Genomic DNA, 19,171 nt, shown 5'->3' with positions numbered 1-19,171 from the left:
CGACATTTGTAATCGATTCATTTATTGATTGATTTTCCAGGCTAATGTGTAATTTACAGGAATTTATGATTGATCATTTTTCATACCTTCACATAACAGCACCATATTTACCTTTATTTTATCCATGCTGAGCAGTATAGTTATATTTGCAGTATATGCATTTAGAGGGTTGAATTCAATTGATTTACTGCTCATCGACTTAAGTTTTTTTATATGGTGTGTTAAACATCAAAAAAGATGTGAGGACATATTCATGGACACATTCATGTTGTCATAGTTTGTTTTCTGTTACAGTGGTTTTTCCATCAGTGTCTCAGATGTGCAGAAATATTGAAAATGGCTGAAGCTAAAGAAGTGTCAAAAACTACTCCAGGCAAGTGAAAAGAAAAATGATGTGTAACTCGCTTCGGCTGAGTCTCACTGTACATAAAACACTATTACAGAAATGGCACATGTAGCCAGGTATATTTTTTCTTTGTTATTATTTGTATTATTATTTTTTTTTTTTTCTCTCTCTTTTCTTCAGAGTTTTCTGTTGTTTGCCAGTCTGACATTGTATTTTCCCATGCATGTAGCCAGGTATATTTTTTCTTTGTTATTATTTGTATTATTAATTTTTTTTTTCTCTCTCTCTTTTCTTCAGAGTTTTCTGTTGTTTGCCAGTCTGACATTGTATTTTCCCATCCTGGAGATGATGTTGTTCTGTCGTGTCATCTTAAGCCGGCTATCAGTGCTGCTTCAATGGAAATTCAGTGGTGGCATAAGGAGGATCCAGTTTTCCATTATAAGAATGGACAGGTGACAGTGAACATAGACTTTGAGGGTCGAGTGAGTCTCCCATTGCAAAATCTACAAAATGGAAATGTGTCTTTGACTCTCCGAGACGTCAGGAGTTCACAGAAGGGCCTCTATATTTGTGAGGTCACCCATGAAAGTCAATTAATACAAGATACTGTTTTTCTCCATATCAGCTGTAAGTATTCAACTAAACAAGTTTCAAAGATAATCCAAATTAGTCAAAACATCTTCAGATTGAAAGCTGATTTCCTCTACCTCCACTGGTAGAGCTCTGTGTAAATGGTCACAAAATGGTTTGATTCTCTAGGAGCACAAATACTGATCAAATGCACAGTCAAGTCAGTTTTATTTATAGTTTTCCACAATGGACATTGCTTCAAAGCATCTTTACAGAAAAATATTGCTGTAATAATATCTTTATTAGACAACTAGATTAGGAAGCAAGCTAGAAAAGGAGAAATGCCCGTCAAATTCATGCCATATGTATATCAAAGTCTGCCTTTTGACACCAAGTTCCAACCTCAGCTAGTAAATCAGAAATGAAAATGGTAATAAACACTCTACAGTGTTAAAATTATTATGAATGTTTCTACTTTTCATGTTTTTGATAATAAATGTAGTTCTCTCTCCAGCTGTAGACTTTAGTCTTGTGGTTTCTTCTGGCCCTGTGTGTGCTGCCCCTGGGGAAGACGTAATTTTTACCCATTCATCTCTTACCTGAAACCAGTGCTGTGTCCATGGAAATCAGATGGTTCAGAGGGACAGAGCTCATTTATCAGTATATGAACAGACAGGAGATGACAAATAATGACTTTGAGAACCGAGTGAGTCTGTCCATCCAGGAGCTGAGGAGAGGAAATCTTGCTCTGATTTTGAGAAATGTTCAGCCATCAGATTCAGGAGACTTTACATGCGAAGTCTTTCATGATGGATGTCAAAAGAGGGGAGTAGTTCAATTGCAAGTGAGAGGTAAGATATTGTTCAAGCTGCAGATTCTCTTCTCTAGTTCATACATGGAAAAACACTTGTATGTTGTATATGCATATTTAGCTTGGTGTCCTGACTAAAACAGGTTTATATTGCTTAAATATGTTTTATGTTTTAGTTAACATGTATGAAAGCATGTATCATTTTATTTTGCATAATTATTTTTTGTCCTTCAAATACATCTGACAAATTGAAGACTGATAAAGGACTCACCCTGATACTGTATTTGGTTCATTTTAGAGATTGAGAGAGTGAAACATCTCTGCAGTGTCATAAAGCAAACCCATGAAGACATTATGCAACAAAGAGTAAAACTAAATGAAACCATAAAGTTGCTTGAAGAAACACATGTTGGTAAGTCTGAGAGACGGTGAGAAACAAAAATTATCTTTAAATTATAAAAAATAAAATACAGAGATTTTACATGAAAACTATTGCATGACTGTCACAAACTGCCTGTTTTGGTTCGTTTTCATTTGTTTCTATCTATGGCCTTTCCTTTGTTCCATTTTCCCACCATAGTTTGTTACTATGGTTTCTGATTAACGAGTCATCACCTGTTCATCATTTGAGTTCTATCACGCTGTGTATTTAAGTTCCTCCTTTCATTCAGTTGTTGTCTGGTATTGTTCATGTGTAGATGTGCTGTTACATTGCCGTCTCGCATTTGGATTACCTGAGTTTGTTTTATTAAAGAACCTTTTGTTTGTGGAAACCTGTTTGAACCATTTTCATCATCTTCCTCTGAACCTGATTGTGACAATGACCAAGTTCTTCACTGGAATTTATACATTTTTGATTGTGACATATTACGACGATTTTGATTCATTTTGTTTACATGTTTTCAATTTTAGATCAGCCATCTAGCCGTATAAATAGTATGGAAGTGATTCCCCCACTCAGTAAGACACCACTTTAAATGTTGTTAAATGCTCGTGTGTGTGTGTAATTGATAAGGGTTGTGCGCCATTGAGAATGCCTTTTAAATTTCAAATTCAGTTAAAGGGGTCATATGATGTTGCTAAAAATAACATTATTTTGTGTATTTGGTGTAATTAAATGTGTTTATGCGGTTTAAGGTTCAAAAAACACATTATTTTCCACATACCGTACATTATTGTTTCTCCTCTATGCCCCGCCTTTCTGAAACGCGTCGATTTTTACAAAGCTTATCGGCACACATCTGAATATTTGGGTTGAAGTGTTCTGGAACAGTGTTGTAAATACAACTTAACCACTGATTTCTAGTCGTGTCCATTTTTGGAAGGCCAAACAAAGTAGTTTAGCTTTCACAACGAAACACACAGCGTAACACACGGCGGGCTTGAGAACGGCGCGGCCGGTGGGCTTGCGGCAACCACATATGACGACCCCGGGCTGGACTGGTCCACGGTGAAAGCCGATCTGGTGATCCACAGTGTGAAATTTATGTATTTCCTCAGCGACCAGCACGGATCAGCTCTAGGCATGACGAAGCGGATATCGTCCTCTTTTGGAAGGCCAAACAAAGTAGTTTCGCTTTCACAACGAAGCACACAGCGTCTTCACGACATGGCTGCAGCGTCAACAATACTACAGCGAGAATAAAAGTTACGCCTTCTTTCTTTGCGTGAACATTTGGGCGGCGTTATGCAAATCTTCCCAGATAGTGACGTAGGTATGTGGGGGCGTTTTAGAACGAGCCATTTTAGGTAGGCGTGGTTGACTCTTAACTTTTATAAAGAATATCTCTTTGGATTTGAGACTTTAGTCTTTGCAACTTTACAGATCTTCTTTATGCACCAAGAGCTTGTAACACTTCAAAGAGAAAGGAAAAATTTAAATCGCATCATATGACCCCTTTAAGGTAGACAGGATGGCTATTTAGTATTTGAATGAAAGGAAGCAAAATGAGAATTAATTTAAATTAGAAGAAATTCATATAACTAATTAAAAAGCAAAGTTTATTAAGACAAACTTTACATTTTGGATTGACAAAGCCTTGTTTGAAAGTTTTGAAAAAGTTCAAAACTCAATAACAGCTCAACGAAAGAAAGATTTATGAAATGCCACCTGTTGAATTTCTTTTGAAATGCAATTCAGTAAATTCCTCATCCTGTCATTGCAATTGCAATTTACTGTGTGACCAATTAACTTCAAATTCATACTCAATTTTAAGGGAGTATATATCATTCAAATCTAATTTTGCACAACCCTTCAGATAATACCATGCCACTGTAATCTTTGATTAGAAGAGCCATTGAGGTTTAACTGATTATTTAATTTCTGTGCCATGTTTTTATATGGGATTGACATACTAAATTACCTTATTTTCACAATATCTTGTGATTACCTGCAGTGCAAGATCATAGCAAATTGGAACGATTCGACATGGAAGACAGGAGAGCAGGTAGATGCTTCCTTTATGCTTCTGGTGGGGAAAATTTTATATCATACAGTGTCTTGAAGTGCCAAAAGTAGTTTTTTACTTTTACATTTTAAGCTTTTCATAGATAGATAGGTTTTCACAATTACAGTATAAATGTAAGTCATCTACTGAAACTGCACTGATACCTCCACAAAAATGAAAAGACATATGTCAGAAAGACTCTGAGAAACAAGAAAATATGGCTTCTAGCTCCACCCAGATTATTACTAGCCTATAAACAAAACAATTTACACTGGTAAGGTATAAAATTACAGAACAAAGTTTAGAGATTTCCTCTGATTGGCTTTGTTTAAATGTTTAATTTTTAGGTTCTACATGTACCAGTAAAAGTATGGAAGGAATTCCCCCTCTCAGTAAGATACCACTTTAACTCCTTAGTAGATACTTGCATGTGTTTTTGTGATTTACTACTGCATATATTTGTGATTTATTTAGTTCAAGTTCAAGTTATGCATGTCCTGTTTCTTTGCTTGTGTGTCAATAACTGCAGTGGAAGGAGAGCATGGCAGTCAAAGAACAATACAAACTAGAGAAGAGGGTACTGCCACTGAGCAAGAGCTATCATCACTAGATACGTCATCACAGGTTTTGCTAAGACTGAGAAGATCAGAATTTGAAAGTTTAACAGAAAGAGCTACACAAACCCAACAGAGCCTTGAAGCAACAATGCAAAGCACTCAAGAAAGGAGACATGAGACTGTTGCTGCAGAGCAAGAGAGATCCTCATCAGCTGTACAACCACAGGTACAAGAGAGACCAGGAACATCACAATCAGATACAGCACGAACATTAGAGAGGCCTGAAGGCAGGAGGCAAAGGAGACAAGAAAAAAGAGAGAGAAAATGCCAAATTTTGTAATTAAATATACTAATTACTACACGTTTATTGTGATTAAACATTTGTATAGAATAGATCTTGACTAAATGGCCATATCTGGTCATAGTCACAGTTTTTCCTACATTTTAGATGTGTTATGGAGTGATCTGGAATCATTCTCATATTTGTGAAATCCAAAATAAAGTTGCTGTAAATGATTTTAGCCATGTTGCTAACTTAAATCATGTGCCTTTACAGAAAATAGTGTGTTTCCGATTCATTATGTTTTTTAGGATTTTAAAAGATTTTGTTTTGCTCAGACTATATACTCCACAATCATTATAAATGTACTTTTCTCACTATATATACTGAGTAGGAACTATACTTCTACCTCAAGTATGTGAATTTACATGCACTGATTCAGAAAACCACTGTAGTCTTCATACAGGACATTGTTAGCTATTTAGTTCACCCCAAAATAAAAAAAAATGTCATCATTCACTCACCATTGTGTTATTCTAAACCTGCATGACTTTTCTAAAACAAAAAAATAATTTTTAAAACTGATTTTTAAATAAAGTGTCGTGTTTTTTTTAACATTGCATCTTCAAAATTCATGAGATATGACTGTGAATTTAAGTAGAACAAAACATGAACACCTGTTCATTTACTCAATGTCTCTAGTTTCCTTTTTTTTTAATTGCAGTGTGATTTATAAGAGAACACTGAAAAAAAGTCATCTGTCAGACTAAAGAATTAAAGAAAAAAATTGCATTATTTTCTACAAATTCCTTCACCTTCCAAACATTCACGTTCTCTGGGGTCAAATAATGTAACTGTCTGGCAACCACCTCGATGCTGTTCTCAATCACCCTGATTAAGGACCGTATTAATCAAATGCATGTTAGGATCGTATCTATTCACAAACTCTAAATTCATATACACTACTCACAAAAAGTTAGGGATATATTCGACTTTCGGGTGAAATTTCAGAATGCACCTAAAATGCACTATAACCTTTACAGGTGAACTTAATTTGACCTTCTCTAAACTTTTGAATGCTCATGTCCAACTGTTCAATGTTTCAGTACTTATTGCATATCATGCTGTTCTCTAACAAGGTAATTAACCGCAAAAATCACAACAAGTGTCTGATCCATGAATCGACCCCTAAATGTTCTGGTTCAATGGCAATTTGTATTTAAACAGTCCTCTATATCATGCTGTTCACATTCATCATGAGACCAAGATGACACCTAAAAATTGATCAACACTGGAAGTTGCCACTGAGCTTAGAGTGTCACAGAGTGTCATCAGCAGGTTGCAACAGAGACACAGAGACTGGAAGAGTCACAGAAAGGCATAGAAGTGGATGTCCTTTGGCCACATCCCATGCTGATGACCGCTTCATTGTGAACAGTGCCCTGCGGAACCGGAAGATAAATGCCACTCAACACCAGGCACGTTTAAGGTAGGTGAGAGGCACCCGAGTGTCACGTCAGACCATTCGAAACTGCTTACCTCAGCATTGTCTGCGTGCTAGACGACCTGCAAGGGTACCTGACCACACCACCAGGCACAGGCGTCATCGTCTTGCATGGGCCAGGGAGCATTTGCGCTGGACGAGGAACCAGTGGGCCTCAGTGCTGTTCTCTGATGACAGTCGATTCACATTGAGCAGAAATAATGGCCACCAACGCAGTTGGAGATGTCAAGGAGAACGCTATGCAGCAGCCATTGTTGTCACCAGACGAGCCTGATGTTACAGTCTAGGCAGGTATGTCTAGTCAATATAGAACTGCCCTACACCTTGTGAATGATACTGTGACAAGTCAATACTACCTGAATAACATCATTAATCCAGTCTTTGTGCCTCTGCATGAGCAACACAGGCCTGATTTCATCTTCATGGATGACAATGCCCCAGCTCATCGAGGTCGCATCATCAGGGAATGGCTGCTGGAGGCTGGGGTACCTCGAATGGAGTGGCCTGCACTTTCTTCAGACCTGAATCCAATAGAAAACCTATGGAATCAGCTAAGTCGTCGTGGTAGTAACCCGGCACCCCAGAACCTCAATGGCCTGAGGGCAGCCCTTCAAGAAGAGTGGAATGCCATGCCTCAGCAGACAATAAGTCGACTTGTGAACAGCATGAGATGTCGTTGTCAAGCTGTAATTGATGCTCAAGGACACATGACAAGTTATTGAGACATTGACATTTTTTGTTGTGGTATGCCCACCACTGTTGTTAGCTTTTGTTTCAATACATTTCTTGAGATAAAGAAATTACCATTGCATGCTTCTACTTAAATGCCCTACTTTCATGATATAATATCACTGTAGCAAGAACTTTTTACATTTTCTATAAATTTAACCCAAAAGTCGAATATCCCTAACTTTTTGTGAGTAGTGTATATTCTACAATCTATAGGCTTTACGGTTTGATGAACATTTTACAGATTAAAAAGTACTAAAGCTAAAAGAATTTAGGGAATGTCACGTGATCAGCCAAACAGAACTGACCCGTTCTAAAAAAATCTCACATGACCAGTCTGAGAAAACCTTCGTCGCTTCTAACAGAAGGAAGGTACTGTAAGTCAATTTATTTATTTAATATGTTTAATACATGTTGTAAGATACAATTTGATCGTATATGTAGGCCTAAGTTGAATTATAACCACACTACGAATGTGTCTCTGATTTTTGCTCGTATGAACCGAAGTTTAAATATCTCTTTAAGTGGACCGGCATCTGAAACTAAAACTATTGTTTTTAAAAAAGTTATACATAACATTAGACCTCGTTCATGAATATAATAAGGGTAGTTTTTTTTTGTCGTACATAAAAAGTCTATTTTCTTCGCCTTTTTAATATTTAATACCGCAGCTTCGTTATCATTATAACTAGAAAATTGTATCGGTAATTTATTATTATTATCATTATTATTATCATTATCATTATCATTATTTAAAAAGGACGTCGTCTATATTCTACTGATTTCGTTTAAACTTATAGTTAAAATAGCAAGCTCCTTTCGTTTTTGATTTACCAGAGTGTGCCTGCTGTCTGTCCTGCCGGTAGGGAGCAGCAAAATGCCTAATTTAGTTTATTTGTACGAGTTTACAAATTTCCTTTATTTTTTTATTTAAATATATATATATATATATGTGTGTGTTAACAACAACAATAATAATAATGTTTTGATTTAAAGTTGGTTTTAGACCAACAGATTAATATATTGTTTGATTTAATCTATAATTTGCAAGAATTTATGTGAATTTATGACTGAGCTTTTTTTTATATCTTCAGATAATAGCACAATATTTATATGTTTTATCAATGCGAAACTATTTAGTTAATATTAAATTTCAAATGTTATATTTTATTTACATTTATTTATATAAGTTTAGAGGTTTGAATGCAACTGCAATGCATTGCAATTGATTTATTGCTCATCAGTTTAAGGTTTGATGTAAGGACATATTCATGGACACATTCATGTTGTCATAGTTTGTTTTCTAGGCTTACAGTGGATTTTCCATCGGTGTCTCAGATGTGCAGAAATATTGAAAATGGTTGAAGCTAAAGAAGTGTCAAAAACTAGTCAAGGCAAGTCAAAAGAAATATTGTGTAACTCGCTTCAGCTGAGTCTCACTGTACATAAAACACTATTACAGAAGTGACATATGACAGGTATATTTTTTTTTCAGTACTATTATTTTCTCTCTCTCTCTTTTTCCAGAGTTTTCTGTTGTTTGCCAGTCTGACATTGTATTTTCCCATCCTGGAGATGATGTTGTTCTGTCGTGTCATCTTAAGCCGGCTATCAGTGCTGCTTCAATGGAAATTCAGTGGTGGCATAAGGAGGATCCAGTTTTCCATTATAAGAATGGACAGGTGACAGTGAACATAGACTTTGAGGGTCGAGTGAGTCTCCCATTGCAAAATCTACAAAATGGAAATGTGTCTTTGTCTCTCCGAGACGTCAGGAGTTCACAGAAGGGCCTCTATATTTGTGAGGTCACCCATGAAAGTCAATCAATACAAGATACTGTTTTTCTCCATATCAGCTGTAAGTATTCAACTAAACAAGTTTCAAAGATAATCCAAATTAGTCAAAACGACTTCAGTTCAAAGTTTGAAATAGTTCCTCTACCTCTGCTGGTGCTAGCAAATGGTCACTGGTTCGATTCCCTTGAAGCACAAGTACTTATAAAATGCATAGTCAGGTCAGTTTTATTTATAGTTTTCCACAATGGACATTGCTTCAAACATCTTTACAGAAAAAATATTGCAGTAATAATATCTTAAACTCTGTTAAGGTCCTCATTTAGCCATTGAAATAAAATTATGCATCACTTGAATGCACTGTAAGTTACTTTGGAAAAAATGAGTCTGTCATTAATGTTTTCATTTATGCATTTAGCAGATGCTTTTTCCAAAGCAATTAGTAAAAGAGCCATCAATATTTGTAATATAGAATGCCAGGTTTATTAGACAACTAGATGAGGAAGCAAGAGAAATGCCAGTCAAATATAAAATTGTACCATATTTCAAAGTCTGCCTTTTGACAACAAGTTCCAACTTCGTAAATCAGACATTAAAATGGTCATAAAGTTATATTTATAAGGAATGTTACTGTTATCCATGCTATTCACAATATATATGTTTCTCTCCCTCCAGCTGAAGCCTTTGGACTTGTCACTCCTATTGGAACTGTATCTGCTGACCCTGGATCAGATGTCATCTTACCTGCTCATCTCTCACCTGAAACCAGTGCTGTGCCCCTGGACATTAGATGGTTCAGAGGAACAGAGCTCATTTATCAGTATAAGAACAGGCAGGAGAAAACAAACTATGAGAACCGAGTGAGTCTGTCCATCCAGGAGCTGAGGAGAGGTAATCTTGCTCTGACGTTGAGAAATTTTCAGCCTGCAGATTCAGGAGACTATACATGCAAAGTCTTTCACGATGGATGTCTGCAAACAGGAACAGTTCACCTGCAAGTGAGAGGTAAGATATTATAAAAACTGCAGCTGCAGCTTCTCTTCTCTAGTTAATTTCTGTAGTTTGTTCATGGAAAACATATCTGGACTTCTGTGTTATCTTTCATGTGTATATTTCATGTATGGCAGGTTAACATTACTGACATCTGAAATTTAAGAAAATGATGACCAAACTTTTAGTTTTGGGTGAACTAACCTTTATGAGCATGTTCCATGAAGTTTAATAACCAACAATTGTCCAAGATATTTGTCTTTATTTTTTTAACAATGTATCTTTTTTATATATATTTTGTAATATTATTTTGTGAAATATTTTGATTGAAAGGTGTCTCTGTGCTATATTTATTTAAAACAAATGCCACTTGTTTTGATATTTTGATATATGATACAAAGACATATACATTGTAAATTGTGGCTTTGGTGTCCAAATACTTTTTGCTGTGACACATTTAAAAATCACCTTGATTTTTGGTTTATTTTAGAGATTCAGAGGTGTGATGATGCTATACTGAGACATCTCCGCAGTGTGCTAAGACAAGTACAGAACGATATTCTGCTACAAAAAGCACAACTATTACAGGGAACCATAAATTTGCTTCAAGAAACACTTAATGAAGATGAAATGAGAGATAATGCCTTTGGTAAGTCTTAGAGACAATGAGAAGAAAAAAAGGCAGAAAGTAAATTGCATTTGATTAATACTATTTATTATTTTAATTTTAGGCCCTGCTCCTAGACGTTCAAATAGTAGGGAAGGAATTCCTCCTCTCAGTAAGATATCAATTTAAGTGTGTGTGTGTGTGTGTGTGTGTGTGTGTGTGTGTGTGTCTGGTGGGTGTGTGTGTGTGTGTGTGTGTGTGTGTGTGCGCGTGTGTTGGGGGGCAGGGGGTAAAACATGCCTTCATCAGAAAAGCGTCATGAAATCTTACAACCTCTAACGAGGACTGATAGTGACATCCACTTCAGTCTATAGTGTTTTACTCATTAGATGTGCCATCATGCATAAGAGGATGTAAAATAAATGTAAAAAAAGCTGTGTGTGTGTGTGTCTGGTCTGTGTGTGTGTGTGTGTTTCTAATCTGAAAGTTTGCAGATGATCAAAAAATACGTATAACTGTATTTTTAATAACATTTTACATAGCCATTTTATTTTTATCTTGTGATTGCCTGCAGTGGGTGACGATGGCATGCACCAGACACACACAATGGAGGCGGGCAGACATGTTTTTTTAGAGAGAAATTTCGATATGCACATTACCAGCAGAACACATTCAAGTGCACCAAACAGTAAGTGTCATAAGTGGGTAGATAAGATGTATGCAATTGCTGACTACCTAGAGATTTACTTTGTTTCTTTTTAAACTTTACATGAAATTTTTTTTTTTATTTAATCTGTGCACTAGAAAGCAGATTCTGTGTATTTTGTTAGTCATAATGTCTCGTTGTCCACAGTAAAGACTCTAGAAGTAGAAGGAACTAGAAGTGATTCTAGTTCCTGTTTGCTTGTTTTTTTTATGTCCATTATAGATGGAGGGCTGACTTACAGTACCATTACAGCTGCATTTGTTTTGTGATTTTGGTTAGTTTAATGTTATGCATGTCCTGTTTCTTTGCTTGTGTCAATATCACAGTGGCTAGACATGATGGTGCTCAAAACAGAAGACGAACAAGTGAAGGGAATATTACCACTCAGCAAGAGCTGTCACAGCTAATTATACAAACACAGAATCTGCTAAGAAATATAAGAGAATCAACCATTGTCCCTACAAGTGCTAGGACACATGGACAGGAGAACCCTGGAACATCAATACAAAGTATTGCCACAGAGCAAGAGAGATCCTCCTCGGCTGTACAATCACAGGTACAAGAAATAGAAAGACCATCAGAATCAGTCATGACACTAGCTGGAGAATCAACACGAACATCAGAGAGGCCAGAAGACAGAAGGCAAAGGACTCGACAGAGGCATCAAAGCATACAGAACATGTGCCAGATTATGTAATCACAAAGTAGGAGATATACAAGTATTACTAGTCTATTGGGGTTAAGCATGTTTATAGAACGATCTTAATATCTTTGTATATTTAACTGCATATTTAATGAATGTGTCATGTTGGAGTAGACTGGAATCAGTCACAATTTTTTGTGAAATCCCAAAAACCACACACTCTCACTCCAATACCCTGCTCTCCAAAAACAAACATCCAAAAGCAATTTCTGTTGTATCCAGAAGCCAGTATAAAGGACAGGCTCACACCAAGTACAATAACTGTATCAATAAAGATATAGTTTTAAAAATGGTTCCAAATTTAAAAGAATATCAGAGTCCACACCACAACCAAAACGATAACGGCACAGAGGAACAATATTGTTGAAATCACTTTCATGACAAGCTTTTCCAGCTGATGAACGATAAACACATGGACAGGCAATCAGAATCCACCTGACTTTAAAGAGCTCGAGCATTTCAAGTGGCAGACGACAAAACTCCAGTGCGCACTTATAATAAACAGTTATCATGTTGGTGTGGACGCTAATGTAGTTATAGTTATATTAGCCATCACAAAACTCTTAATAGCGATTCTGTGATGTCAGAAAATAAATTGGACATTTTATAATCGCTTGAAGATTGAAGTAGTTGTAAGTGGGAGGGAAAGTTATTGTGGTTTAAAATTAAAGGTACATGGGTTTTAAAATGATGTGCACGAATAAGTACTTTATAATAAACACTGCAATATTCCATAAAAATAATAAGAATGGTCAACCTTGATTTCATGATGACTTTAGAAACATGGTTGCTTCAAAATTCAGACCTGACTTAAATTTGATGTAGATATTATTGTTAGGCTATTTTTTTTTAATATAGTAGGCCTACATTATTAATAAATTATTCATATGTATATAAAAAAAATAATACAGAAAAGTAGAGTATAAAAATGAAAATAAATGCATTTTCCCAGACCTAGTCTCAGTTTTTATACGCATAAAAATATTTCATATTATTACAGTCTGTGACCGTCAGTTGCTTTCTTTACATCTTTTTGTATGAAGCGCCGACCGCGCCACGTCACAATCACCTACCGAACTCGCGTGAGTCCTCCCACCGCCCACGCGTGACATCCGAAAGAAAAAAAAATGAAATAAATAACGTTACATGAGCAAGGTGCAGTTCCGCCAGGAGCCGTGAGTGTGTGTGCGCGCGTGAATGTGTGTGTGGCGTCTGTCTGAAACGTGAACCGCTTGCGTTAGACATTCAAAACGGGGGAAATATCAGCACCACCATCCTCACCATCTTCATCATCCTCCTTCTGTTCCGCGCGGAAAACCTGTGCGCGCGCCAGCTAAATTAAATTAGAGTGGTGAAATTATTTGTGCGAGCTGCCTATGAAGGGGAGGAAGGTGTGACACAGACACTACAGAGTGTGTGTTGTGGTTTGCATTAGTGTTAATGCTCTTACTTACTACTCTCTTAATAATCAGCCGTGCAAAACTGGAGCATACATGTCGTGATCCGAGAAAAGCATCGGGTTATTCTTATGGATTAACATATGATCTGAATTCAACCCAGGTCGAGTGAGTATCCTGCTCAGTATAGATGTCTACACTGTGTCTGTATAGTGCACTAGATGTCTGTATATTTTGTGTGTGATGTTTGTTGCATGCATTTTTTTGTTATTGGATTAAATAAACTCTCTTGCTGTCTATGTATCATATGTTTCCAGTGTTTAATGGATGAGTTCTGGTAAACTAGGGCGAGCATTTCTTTCACAACATTCAACAAGTATTGCTTTGTGCTGCTTTAATGCTGGTGCGTTCATGGTGACATGCATTGATTCTTACACCAGCATTCATGTGGAATAACAGGAGCAGCATTCGTGCAGGATGTCAGGTGTGTGAAATGAGATGCAGAACACACTACATACATGTCCACATGTTTTGCACTGTCTGTTTGAGCGTATATATCCACACACAGCCAGATTTATGTGGATTCAAAGGTGGAATATGATGGCTCGGGATCATTTTCACATATTGGCCCTGGTGTAAGGCAGTCACCATGGATAATAGTGTCATCTCTTTCCTGCAGGGATGAGTAATCCGGGAGAGACGGAGACAGAGAGAGAAACAGACAACAGAGCAGAGCTTGTGTGAACTCGTGAAATAAAAGCATGGAAGAAGGCTGAAATGGGAGACATCAGGTTTTATTTATATACGGTGTAAATAATGAAAGAGCCGTCTATGGATGTTGAACTCGGTGAGCAGTGATCTGGTATGATTGCTGTAGAAACCGGAAAGCCAGTCGATAATTGAAAGATCTGTCACATGCTGCTGATTTAAATTCATAGTTATGCAAAATACATCCTTATTCCTCAAATTTTAGACAGAAGCAGCACTTGCTCTTAAATAAAATCACACACAGAGCTAAAAAGGATATGTGTTATTAGAACGTCCGCTAGTTTTTATTAATACATTTCTACTTACGGTTGATGTGCTTGTTTAATGATAGGTACGGTTTCAGAATTATTAGATTCTATATAATTCTATAATTAGAATTATCCTTGATTGAATTAAAGTAGGTTAATAAGGACTTGATGTTATTGATGAAGCTTAAGTACTTCAATATTATCCCCTATTTTCTCTGACGTTTATCTGTTCTTCTGTAAACATACAGTCAAAAAGGACACAAAATAATTAGGCTTTCAAGTTTAAGTCTGTTTGGACTGTGAGATTGAATTGCTATAACGGTCGGCAAGATTTTTATTATTTTTTTGAATGAGTCTTTTCTGCTCACCAAGGCTGCATTTATTTAATCAAATATGCAGAAAAATTGTGAAATATTATTACAATTTAAAATAACTGCTTTCTCTTTGAATTTATTGTAAATTATATTTTATTCCTATTAATCAAAGCTGAATTTTCAGCATCATTACTCCAGTGTTCAGTGATCCTTCAAATTTTCAGCATCATTACTCCAGTGTTCAGTGTCACATGATCCTTCAGAAATCATTCTAATATGCTGATTTGCTGCTCAAGAAACATTTCTTATTACTCTCAATGTTGTTCAAGAATCTTTGATGAACAAAAAGTAAAAAAAAAAAAAAAGAAAGTCAGCATTTATTTGAAATCTTTTGTAACATTATGAATGTCTTTTGTCACTTTTGATCAATTTAGTGCGTCCTTGCTCATTCTTTTAAATCTTACTGACCCCAAACTTTTGTATTATCAGACACAATTCAGTGCTTATCTTTTTTTCTCCCTCTGCTTTCATGTCCTCTTTTATGTTCTCATATTAGCACAAGACTCTTTTTCGGTTTCGTTTCCCCTCTATCTTTTTCTGTAGTTATATTTTTTATGTTTTTTTTCTGAAGCAACATATCAGATCTATATACTTTTTGAAGTATTAGCTCCATATTGTAAAATATTGCCTGTTATTATCCAGATTTTAAGGCAGATTGATCCATAGACGGTGTGAAGTTTATGTACTGTAGATGGCAGTAAAATGCATGTTGTAATGCTGAAATGAAGTAGTACGGGTATTTTTTTTTTTCTATCAGAATTGGGTGTTTTTTAGCTTTTTTTATTTAGTTTTTTTTATTTAGCAGCATTTAATCCACATTAAAACCGTTGAATGTTTTTTTATCTCCTAAGTTTCTATTATAGCATGTTTCCAGTAGTTAAAGAACCTTGTCCCATATGTAGTTAAACAGCTGTAGTTGCAATATTTCAGTCAGGACAGTCCTTGTGAAGTTGTGATGTGTCTGTTGACTATCACATGATGATGGCATTGTGCTCATCTCCGTGCTCTTACCGCTAATAGTTTCTCTGTCTCTCTCTTTGCTGTAATTGCTGTTAAACTTGAGAAAGAGCTGAGCTATCAGATGCAGAGGTGAGGAAGGGGTTACGCTCGCTGCATGTAAGACGAAACACTTCCCTCACTTAGCAACTTTGACCTCTCACTCAATTCATATTTCTCGTCTGGTTATGCAGTTTTGTACACAGCGTCTGTTTGCCACTGAAGGACAGAGGTATGACACTTAAAATACTCCAGTTGTAGTTGCAGTAACTTGTGTAAATTATATTTCTCTATTTTTTTTAACAAGGATTTACATTTTAATTTAAAACATTTTACATTTAAATTGGTAGCAAAAATTTTAACACTTATTTTTTATGTTATAATTTATTTAGGATTATTATTCTTTTCCCAATCACATAAAATATGTAATTTAAATTTTTTTAATTACCAGAGCATAATTCAAATTTTTTTTTTTTGTTACTTTGTATTTTTATGATTAATCTTTTTCTCTCAATCAGACAAAATATTAAAATTCACTTTTTATGATTACCAGAGCATATTTAGATATTTTTGTTCTTTTTTTTTGTTTTTATATTTTACATTTAATTTTTTTGCTACTTTGTGTTTATTTAGGAGTATTATTTCTGTCAACCACAAAAATATTTAAATTAACTTTTTATGATCACCAAAGCATATTACATTTTTTTTCCTTTTAAAAAAAAAACGTATTTTACATAGAATTTTTATTATTTATTTATTTGTTTTTTGCCAAGAAGCCTCAATGGTGCATAAAAACAAAGGTTTTAAAAGGTTTAACTTTGCTCAAAAACCCCAAAATGTTTAAATTTAGTTTTATGCTTACCTAATTTTTGATTTCCCCCCCTTTTTTGATTATTTAAAAATGTAATCTAAACTTTATATCTTACTAATAATTCTTGCATTTCAGAATAGAATTGTTTTGGTTTCCTTGTAATTAAATATGGAATTCCATTCCTTCTTTGATTTTCCATTATTATTCCGTTTTATATATTTTCCTGCATTCTTTTGTTGTTTTCCATTTGACCCTTTTCTGACCAGAGGCTTTCTAATTTGTTAGTCCTGTATTTTAAAAGCATTACTTCTAGTCCAGCATCTCTAATATCTCATACACAGGTTAGTGTGCAGCACACGTTTCCAAAAAGAGGAAGGCTCTCTGCTGGCAGCCAGTATAGTGTGCTCTTTTGTTTGGAATATAATGGGCTGCTATTTGTGCTCACAGGTAGCTCAGAATGATAGTTTGCCCTTAAGGAAGGAAACACTTTTCTACACAGCTGCTGAAGCAGACAGTATGGAGTCTTTCCACTGCAGTCTGTAGCGCTGAATGAAAATGTGAGACGTGCACACACACAATCAGAGTCTGAGTTGTGTTCACAGCTGCAGAAATAGACACAGCACCAGTGCATCACGTGACACTTCTGTCTATCCGAGAGGATTTTTGTGATGTGAATGCGTTTCTTTTTGGGTTTTATTGCTAAAGTATTTTGGTGTCAATAATTATCCCATGCATGCAAGAGATAAGACCTCTAGCTGGAAGGAAAAAGATCATTTTATTTCTCTCTCTCTCTCTATCTGCCCATTCATGCCATATTTCTTTCTGCATCAGTGGATCTGATGTTTTGACCTTTGAAGGAGGGAGAGAGCGAGAGGAAGACGTGGGACGGTGTGTGTTTTTGATGAATGTCTCGATAGAATGGTTGAAATTGTTGGCGTACAGATCAGATGTGTTTGGAGAGGGACGCGTGTGGTGTGAGGCGCGGGACAGTGTGTGTGTGTGTGTGTCACTGCAAAGGGGAGGCGACTGCAGCACTCTGCATCGCTGCACTTCCCCTCATGGCCTGATGGGGCTCCACTGCACCAAACAAATGTGAGAGGGGCTGCCAGACTTTTTAGAGATGATGGGAGAAGGGTCTGGCTGCAGCCTTGCGCTTGCACTCTACAGATGGCTTGCAGGACCTTGTACGTTACGGTACAAAATTAGTTTTAATCGTTTAATCACCACCACAGCGTCTTGTCTCCATTGGCAACACGCACGATTTGTGTCGATTGCAAGTGACGTCGCAGGTATCGGAGAGTGCAAGTGGCGATTGCAAGTGACTTCGTAATTTAGTTTCTTTTGTCTTGTCTTCACCACCTGGCTACTGTTGTAAAATGTTGAGAGATTCAAACAAAAAGAATAAATAAATAGAACAAAATAAAAAAATAAAGACTGCAAGTGATGTCGCTAGCGGAAGCGCAAGTGTCTGAGAGTGCAAGTCTGAGAGTGCAAGTGCAAGGCTGCAGCCAGACCCTTTTGGATAATGGGGAAGAGATCAAGAACTACTGTGGTGGAGGGATACATATCATGCAACTTATATTCACATCTGCTTTCTCTCTTTTTCTGATCCTTTTTTTTCATGACCTCTGCTTTTCGTCCTTTTTGCCCTGCTGAAAAATGAAAGGCATCTTAAACCAACCTAAACTGGTTTGTTGGTCTCCCAGCCTGGTCAGGCTAATCTGTTGGTGGTTGTAACAAGGTTTTGGGCTTTTTGCCTGGTCAGGCTTGGGAGAATAACTCAAACCAACTAAGACCAGCTTTTTAAATAATTTACTCACCCTCGTGTCGTTCCATATGACTTACTTTCTTCTGTGGAATTTATATATATATATATATATATATATATATATATACAGTGGGTACGGAAAGTATTCAGACCCCCTTCAATTTTTCACTCGTTATAATATATATATATATATACATATACATATATACATATATATATATATACATACATATATACATATACATATAAACTTTAAACTTATTTTATTTTAGCTAGTTGCAAAGGCAAAATTTCTCATTTCCCTTCAGTTAAGTTGAAGTACTTAAAGTCCCCATGAAATCAAAATTAAAGTTTTTTGGGTGTTAGTATCAACATGTTAGTCTTAAGGTTATCTATAAGGCAGTGTGCTCCAACAGTGACAACATTCGCATTTAGAAGATATAAGCATTCAAAGCTTGCAGTTCGTCACTTCCGCCAAAACGGCTCAACGATTTTTTTTTTTTTTTTTACGTCACATCGTACTTCAGCTTCTCATCAAACTTTCCATCCAATCAAATGCTCTCTAGAATCCGAAGCGCCCGCCCCCCTACACTATAAAATAGACGCTGAAGCCGCGGTTGAAATTAGTGATGGGAAGTTCGGATCATTTTACCGACTCGGATCTTTGAGTCTCGTTCAGCAAAATGAACGAATCTTTTTTCGAGTCATTTCGTTCATTTTAAAAATATATAATTAAAATGTTACGTGTTACTTCCCTAATATGTCT

The 19,171-nt window shown here is 36.1% G+C and overlaps 2 protein-coding genes and 1 pseudogene across 3 annotated transcripts in view; all 3 read left to right on the top strand.

Moving 5' to 3' along the window:
- The first annotated feature begins 336 nt into the window (after positions 1-336).
- On the top strand, positions 337-5,499 carry LOC107677128 (uncharacterized; annotated as a pseudogene).
- A 2,107-nt stretch (positions 5,500-7,606) lies between these two features.
- On the top strand, positions 7,607-12,298 carry LOC107677179 (uncharacterized). The gene is made up of 8 exons (XM_016471977.1): positions 7,607-7,616; positions 8,540-8,638; positions 8,772-9,101; positions 9,713-10,042; positions 10,518-10,676; positions 10,759-10,806; positions 11,209-11,322; positions 11,667-12,298. Exons 2-8 carry the CDS (start codon positions 8,602-8,604, stop codon positions 12,035-12,037), a joined length of 1,389 nt encoding a protein of 462 aa, XP_016327463.1. The 5' UTR covers positions 7,607-7,616; positions 8,540-8,601; the 3' UTR covers positions 12,038-12,298.
- A 648-nt stretch (positions 12,299-12,946) lies between these two features.
- LOC107677196 (potassium voltage-gated channel subfamily C member 1-like) overlaps positions 12,947-19,171 on the top strand; it is a 58,035-nt gene continuing 51,810 nt past the window's right edge. The window contains exons 1-3 of one of the 2 annotated variants that reach the window (XR_001632808.1): positions 12,947-13,608; positions 13,758-13,924; positions 14,120-14,197. The gene's annotated coding sequence lies outside the window, so the exon portion shown is untranslated. Of the gene's footprint in view, positions 13,609-13,757; positions 13,925-14,119; positions 14,198-19,171 lie in introns of those variants that run through there. The other variant, XM_016472006.1, reaches the window with a different exon arrangement.

The sequence above is a fragment of the Sinocyclocheilus anshuiensis genome, unplaced genomic scaffold, assembly GCF_001515605.1.
Source record: "Sinocyclocheilus anshuiensis isolate Anshui unplaced genomic scaffold, SAMN03320099.WGS_v1.1 scaffold392, whole genome shotgun sequence".
NCBI classification, from domain to species: domain Eukaryota; kingdom Metazoa; phylum Chordata; class Actinopteri; order Cypriniformes; family Cyprinidae; genus Sinocyclocheilus; species Sinocyclocheilus anshuiensis.
This window is presented reverse-complemented; position numbering and strand designations above follow the sequence as displayed.